The 8179-nt window shown below is 45.2% G+C and overlaps 1 protein-coding gene across 2 annotated transcripts in view; it reads left to right on the top strand.

Moving 5' to 3' along the window:
- Positions 1 to 2338: 2338 nt before the first annotated feature.
- Positions 2339 to 8179, top strand: part of NCAM2 (neural cell adhesion molecule 2) — a 523627-nt gene continuing 517786 nt past the window's right edge. For both annotated transcript variants that reach the window (XM_043448692.1, XM_043448693.1), the window contains exon 1: positions 2339 to 2655. In XM_043448692.1, the coding sequence (XP_043304627.1) occupies positions 2601 to 2655 (55 nt within the window). In that variant the 5' untranslated portion in view covers positions 2339 to 2600. The remainder of the gene's footprint in view (positions 2656 to 8179) is intronic.

Below are 8179 nucleotides of genomic sequence, written 5' to 3'. Positions count from 1 at the left end.
ATCAAATGTTGTATTTATGCCTGATCGCTTCCAGAATACTATCAATATTAGCTATTTGAGGGCAGGATCTGTAGTTGTATATTCCTGAGGGCCAGTGCTGTTTCCTTCATTGTTTTCATACACACAAGCTCTCTCTCTCTCTCTCACTCCACACACACACACACAGAGTTGGTACACAGTCTTATGACATAAGCTTCTACTCTCTCTGATGGACCATTGCTACTTTCACCTTTCTCTTCATCCAAACCTAAGAAGATTTGATGTCAAAATGACCTCAGAGGGTATTGGTCAAATTCTCCTCTGGCACAGTTCAACCCTTTGCTTGTGATTAAAAATAATCTAATAATGAGAAAAATCCAATTGCCATGAGTACCACACTGTGTGTGGGTCTGTCTGTGTATGTCATAGGCCCTTGGCCACCCCTGATGTCACACTGGAAATCAGCAGGATTTGTTGTGAAGAGGTTATTTAGCCCTGGTACTATCCTTTCAACAGTTTCTGTAACTTTGTGTGTGGGTGTGACCGTGTGTGTGTGTGTGTGTGTGTGTGTGTGTGTAGCATTTTTTAATTCCCTAGAGAAATCAAGAACTGGTGAAATAAAAGAGTCATCTGCCTTTCACACCCATAAATGTGCTGTTTCCACGCTTTCCTGCAAAGAACTCACTGTGAGCTTACTCAAGTACAGTTGGCGCTTCCCAGAATGAGAGAAAAATAACTGAGGGAAGGGAGCCTTGGTAAAATAACTTTCTAAATATATTGTCCTAAATATTACCACGATGCAAGAAGAGGTTCTCAGGCTGCGAGGTGCTGAGAGGGCCTTGGGTTAGAAAGTCCACCGTCCACTGTGTGGACAGGAGGCTGTTCCCCGCCTCCATCCTTCGCAGTAACCCCAGTCCTAGGATCCCAAGTAAGTGAACCTTCCGTGTGAAAACCGTGTTACAGTGATCTGCTTGGGGAACACCAGCTGTGGACGCGTTCTCTCCTACCCATGTTATTAATAGCTCGTTTCCACTCTTACCCCTTGCCTTTCTCCAAGCAATGACATCTCCATTTTAGCATCCTGGCGGGGGTGGCTGGATTCTGAACTCGACAATATTTCTAACCCCTTCTACTTCCATGTCCTCGCTGATAAAGAAACAGCCAAGGGCCTCTCTGGGTCAGGGGTGAGCACTGACCACCGTGATGTACAGACTGCCGAATCCATTGTCGGTTCCAGCTGGTTGCTCTGACCGCACAAGGGCCCCCGAGGCCAGGTAAGCTGCCTTCCGCATCTCTTGCTTCAGGTCGGATATTGAACTTGCATCCCTTTTCCTACTTTTCCAGCTGAGACAAGGATCCCTACTTTTCCAACAGAAAGAAGGATATATGCCAACCTTCAGCAGAGGAGCGCTAGCTGTGGTCCCTGGCCACGACTCCATCACTCCAATTTAAAGTCGGGCACACGCGAGTGTGCCTATGGTAGGGGGTGACCCGGGGGAGCAAGATCCCCGCGCAACTCATCTGTGTGAGTTTCCAGCACCCCCCGCCTCTCCAGCCTCGCGGGGACCTCGCCAGCGCTGTGCGCCGGGGACCGAGGGCAGAGCCCGCCGAGTGGGTCCAGGGGAGACTTTGGACTTCTCCAAGGACGCAGGAAACGCGGACAGCCCAGTTGAACGCAGCCCCTCTCATCTCTCATCCCCTCCCCGATCTCTCTCCCTTAGGGTATCTGCTGTCGACAGCAGTGGGCCGACATGGGTAAGAGACACCGCGCACATCTTTCCGCCTAGGAGACAGGCGGTGTAGACTCCCAAGGACGGCTCCTTTCCCTCCGCTCGGGCAGAGTGTGGGAAGCGTGGGAAGCGGGCAGCCTGCAGAAGGTTTGCGCGAGAGGGAGGGCCTGCGAGAGGGAGAACACCCCCCACCCGCCCTTGGAGGAATGCGAGCTGCAGAATACACCGCCCGACCCCAGCGGTGCGGCTCCCGCGAAGCCCGGGCGCGCTAGGAGCGCGCGCGGGGCCGGGCAACCGTCGGCAGCATCAGCACGGGTTCCAGCGGCTGGCTTCCGCACACCTGCCCGCGCTGGAGCGAGAGCGCCAGGCTGCGCTCCCTCCCTCGTCCCCCTGAGGATCGCCGTCAGGCTGGGCGTGCGGACGCGCTCGTGCCAGCCAGATCGCGGCGACCCGGGGTAGCCGGAGGTCCTGGGAACCGAACTCGCGGCTGGGAGCGCGACTGCGGACGAATCCCGGGGCCGCGCGCCGCCCGGCCGGCGGTCGGTCGCCGTGCGGCGCGGAGGGATACGCCTGGGCCGCGCCGCCCCTCCCCGCCCCTCCCCGCGCCCCCGCCCCCGCCTCCCTCCCCGCCCGGCTCTGCTGCCGCCGCGGCGGCCGCTGCTGCTGGTGCTGCTGCTGCTGGTGCCGCCGCCGCCGCCGCCGCCTGGATATAGTGCGGCAGGGAGCGGAGCTTGCAGTCACTTTGCGAGGAGGAGCGCGCGGGCTGCGGGCGGCTGGGGCACCCCCGGAGCGGCGGCGGCTCTCGCAGAGGCGGCCGTGACAGAGGAAGGTTCTCTCTCCGGGGCTGGACTTAATAACTTTGGAACTGTCCACCGGTGGCACGTCCTGAACATGAGCCTCCTCCTCTCCTTCTACCTGCTCGGGTTGCTTGTCAGTAGCGGGCAAGGTAGGAGTGCGGTGCCTTTCTTGCGTTTACTTTCCCTCCCCCTTCTACCCAACCAAGAGAGCCAGAAGGAGCTCCAGGAAGAATTAAATGACGGGACTGAAGTTATAGTTATTGTTGTTATTATTATTTCCCCCTAATGATGTCTGGTCTGTGGAGACCCTTGAAGAAGAAAATACAGGCTGGGAGATGGGAATCAGTGAGCCGGAGGTTGAAGAAAACTGTATCTTTCTCAGGGATCTTGGCTTTCTTTGATTTTCATTATCAAAAAAATTGGATGAGTAGGTTGGCATGTGTTACCAGTTAAATGTCTGAGGTTGCGAAAGGCAAGGGAAGGATGATGTTTTAAAGAAGCAGCAAAAAGCTATCAGCATTAAACTCGTTGTGAAATATCTGTTGAAAATTCAATTCTTAGAGACTTTTTTTTTTTATTCCCTTGCCCAAGACCCCCAATTTCTGACGGAAGTGAATGATGATGGTTTATTTCTGTTGAGAACTAAGAGAGGGGCCATGGATGTGTGTAAGAAAGCAGATGGATAAAACTAGGAATGTCTTGCAGTCATTCGTTTTCAGCACACCCCCCCCCCCCACCCCTTGTTAATACAGCAAGGTTGACATTTTTTATGTCATCAGATTCTAATTACACCTGTAAGGGATGTTTTAGCTTGTGGGGAACTGGTGGGATTTTTATCTGTTTAGAAAAAAACAGAAATAGCTTACTAGAGTAACCTGAGAGAGAATTTGGGGAAGCTGCCTCTGTTTATAGAGATAGATGTGAATTTGCATTGCTTTGTTTAGTTTATGTTCACGTAAAATATATTTATAATAAATGGATGCATTTTCAACAGTCCAGACAAGTTTGGGCATTTAAATTGGGGACCCAAAACGCTAAAACAGGCATTGGTGGAAGTCTTCCAAAATACATATATATATACATGTATATATATAGCAGTAATTTTCTTATGTGTAATAATCGCAGAGAATGTTATATTATTAGTGTAGCATGATTTTTTTTTTTTTGAGAAAAAAATAAATTACAGCACAAGTTAAAATATCTCCACTGTATTCAGTTCTAAGCTTTGTAGCTTCTTCTGTGTTTCTCATTTGGTCCAGCAGGGGGTGGTAGAACTCCATTTTAAGGTGGGTCTGTTCTTCCACACTCCCTAGGTCTTTCTATCATTCTTCAGCAGGGCTTGACATTTTGGATATGAAGCCTTCCTTTCTCTGCCCTTCTCCTCCCTAAAGCTATAGTGTTAGTGGCTGATGAAACCCGATTGGATACAGATTTTTATGTTCAGAAATTAGAACTCAAACGCTGGACGCAGCTTTAGTTTGTAAAGTGACTTGCTAAGAGGCTGCTCATTTTCCCTTAAAAGAATAGAGTATGCAAAATTCCAGTCGTAGCAAAATTGCAGTTTTGACCATCTGAAGCTTATATTAGGCCAGCCAGTTAATTGAATCATTTTGATAGCAACGATCAATACACACACTCTGTCCTAAAGATACGCTGCTTTAATTGTTGGAGAGCTGCTGATTATGTTTAACTGTTCATTTATAATATAGACAGGTATTTCTGAATACTGAGAAGCAGTCCCCCAAAATTGCGGTTAAAATACCACTGCAATTAACCAAGTGTAGACAATGTGGACAAAATGGGGACATCATGGAAGGCAAGTTTGTGCAGACTTAGGATTATATTGTGACTGATTTGGAGAAAAAAAAAAAATGTGTCAGTTGTGGAGTCTTTGAATTTACCGTCGTAGACATTAAGTGTGTTGGAATTTGGGGGATAAAAAAGAAATCTGGGAGTGTTTAAATAGTACACACAGACACATATAATTTGGGTCTGTGTATGTAACACATATTTGAAATTGTGATTCACCAATTTAGAATTCAGAAGGCAGGGTGATCATAAAGAGGGGCTTGGAGACTGAAGCATGCCTGACGGGGAGCCCATATTCACTGTAATGTAACTGGGGAGGGAGAGAGCGTCATTCTCACGATCTCTCTATCTAGTGCAATTTAAAAATGCATGGCACTCACGGAGGTATAGATGCACGATAGCAGAGGGCCCGAGCTTTTGTGAAACAGAACATGTGGGACTTCTGTGCTCTGTGTCCTAATGAAGTCAGAGATGCTTGGAAACGGCAATCCTGATCCTGAAGTCCAGCTCCTCTCTGCTAGTGTTTTGTTCTCCAATTAAGGATGCAGCAGCAAGTATCAGAAGCGCCACAGGGAGCAGTTTGAAAAAAAAAAAATGCATCCAGTGTAACTCATAATTTTGTTTATTCTTTTGTAAATGGGGCCATGGAAAAGCCACCAGTCAGTGATCCCTGGGCTTGCCTTAGAAATACTCAAATCACAGCTTGCTGATTTATGTTTCCAACAATATACTTGCAGGAGGTTTTATGAAGCATGATTGAAGATATCGCTTTGGAAAGTGGTGTGCAGTTAGGCTGGGGAAAGGCAGTGATGATGTATTCCCTTTTAAGTAGTCAAAATGTTTTGAACTGCGGCCGTGGAATCGGAGAAAATGACAGAAGTGAAAAACTGACCAACTTAAGTGGATGCCAATACCATAATTAGCTAACAAGGCCTAATAGTTCTACTTCTAAGTTTCCACACAAGGTTATTGTTCTGCTGTAATGAGAGGCTTTTTATTGTAGCAGAAGTGCTCCTTTAAAAGCCTCTCCTTCTCACTGCGAGATTCATATCCAATGAAGTGCGGTTGGGATTTAATTGTCGAGTCTGGATTTCATTGTCAATGAAGCAAATATTCCATTGCTCTAACTTCTGCAATTATTTTTCCTTTGTATTTAGAACTCGGTCACAGCTTCTGTCATCATTAAGTCTCAAATGATAACTTCAGCCTGTGATTCACAGTGCATGTGCTGTTTGGATCTCTGTAAATTTGGATTTACATGTAGTGGCTGCTTTCTTGAAACTTTAAATTTTTGAAATGATTTTCTTCCAAAATTACCCAAGTGCGATTAATAATCATCTATGACTGGCTGACTGCATACATACATTAGAAGCGCTGTTGTTCGAAATTATCAAGCATGAACAGAACTATCTGTTCAGCTGGATCTCTCTTGCCATCCAGTACAAGATACATTCCTAGAACACTCACCTAAGCCAAAATCTTTGGGGAGAGGAGGGTGAATTGCCCGGTTAGTTAGCTGAACTTACAGGCATCTGCTTACAGTTATGCTTCCTGATGGAGTGCTGGTAAGTCATTGTTCATTAGAGAGGTGTACCTGTTAAAAATAAAGCGCAGGTGTGTGGGTGACTACTGGATTCAGATCTACAGGAAGGTCTCCACAAACCTGTCTCCTGTGGAGGCTGTTAAGCAGACAGCCTCTCTTACTTACCTGGCTCTAATGCTTTGATGCCAGCCTTTCTTTGTAAGGTTTCAGTTGAATCAACTCCACATTCATTTGCATGTACAGAAGATAGACTATGGGAAATTAATATCCTTATCCTCAATGAATGAACCACAGGATTTCTTTCTCTGCTTTATGTCAAAGGAGTTCAGTGGACCGTTTGGTCACTTTAGTGTCCAGTGATGAACTGTGGCGTCCAGAGAACTGGAAGGGAAGCTGGTGGGTCCTGAGTGTTCATGAATCTGTTCAATGGCACTCAGGGCTAATGGTCTCTCAGGGCTAATGCCCTCCCAGAGAAGCAATTAAGGGGATGGAAGAACCTCATGCAGCCCAAGAAGAAACTCAAACTTCAGATAATTTAGTACATAAAGTGGCCTGTTTTCAAACGTGGGACTTGTGTGTACTGAGACTGAGAAATGAGATACAGAGAGTGTTCGGTACCAAGCTAACAGCGTGATTTGTTTTTGCCTGTTTCCTTGAGAGGGGGAGGTGAGAACGCAGACAGGCTTGTCCCTGAAGACCCCGGAGCTAGTCTCGCCGCTTCCTCTGGCTTTTGACATTTGGGAAATGATTTTAATTCTTCTGTTTTGGGGATCATCTCTCACAGCAGTGTACCTGGAAAAGTACTTTGAATTGCTTTTTTGGTCCAAAATAAAAATAATCCTCTAGGAGTTGGTGGATGCAAATTTAATAATTTTAATATTCTTATAAGTGAATATAGTTGTTTTTTCAAGTTTTATTGACCTAGATTCTAAATTCCCTGTGCCCTTTATACTATCCCAGTTATACTGAAGATAGGCCTATTTAACAGATTATAGTTTTAATGTTCCAAATTACATGGTATGAGAACACTTTAAGATGCAACCAGTGCTGTTATTAAATGTTTAATATTCCTGAGTTTCGCAGAACCGAGGTATCTTTAATTGTTCAGCAAATAAAAGTGCTTCTGTATGGCACTCTTTTAAATATTTTAATAACTTTGAACTATTTGCAATTATAACAATAGTGCTCATCTCAAATGGTTATCAACACACTCCCTAGTTTCACATGCTCATTTGTGCCACTAACAATTCTTCAAACATTGCCAAATATTTTAGAAAGCTATGATCTAATAGGAGAAGGGGGCAGCAGAGGAAGATAGATAGCATCACTGACTCAATGGACACGAATCTGAGCAAACTCCATTAGGTAGAGGACAGAGGAGCCTGGCGTGCTGCAGTCCATGGGGTCACAGAGAGTTGGAAATGACTTAGGGGCTGAGCAACAAGAACAGTGATCTAATGAAATAAACTTGCCTGAATTTAAATAGTTAAGAGGCAGATGGGGGAGTGTTGCGGGTATTTATAATCATAACAATCAACAGATTAACCTTGGGAGAATCTCAGGTCAATTGATGAAAATTGTCTTGGTTCCAATTTGTTTTTTAAAAAGGGCGGAGAAGAAGAACACACACTTGACTTGGAAGCAGAAGACCTAGAACACTGAGGGCCTCTTGACTGAAGAAGCAACTTACTCTCTCACAGCCATTATTTGCCCATTTGAAAATCTGATATAAAAATATCTTCCTCGGTGACCTTGCTGTACTGTTAAGAGGAGCAGTTGTGATAACACATATGTGTAGACATGTTGTAAAATGGCAATCCTACTATGCTAGACATTATATTTTTGAAATAATATGCATACATATAAACCTGCCTATGACTTAAAAATAGTTCGTTTATTAATTTAAAATAGCATCATAAGCTGTTCTGTGATTAGAGAAAAATATTGAGGGGGCTGAGATAATCTAATTCATTAATGAGAGTGACTCATTCATCAGTCAGTGATTACATGTGTCAGACATCTTATTGGGCAGCATTCTTGGGAGTGATTATATAGGTTGTGTGATGAACAACTCTAGGGGGCGTTACTCATAGTCACAGTGATGGAATATATATTTCCAGCAGAGGGCAGGGAATCATTTTGAGGAATGTGTTTCTTTTTTGTATCATGAACCCCTTATATGGACCAACACCAGGCTGGAATTAGTCACAAAGAGTCTTAAGTGGCACATAATTATGGTGTGACTTGCTAAAGGTCAAATAGAGAAGAAAAGGGATTAATAACTAGAGTTCTGGTCTGTAAAATCTCACTTCAGTTCTCGA

The sequence above is a fragment of the Cervus canadensis genome, chromosome 27, assembly GCF_019320065.1.
Source record: "Cervus canadensis isolate Bull #8, Minnesota chromosome 27, ASM1932006v1, whole genome shotgun sequence".
Classification (NCBI taxonomy): domain Eukaryota; kingdom Metazoa; phylum Chordata; class Mammalia; order Artiodactyla; family Cervidae; genus Cervus; species Cervus canadensis.
This window is presented reverse-complemented; position numbering and strand designations above follow the sequence as displayed.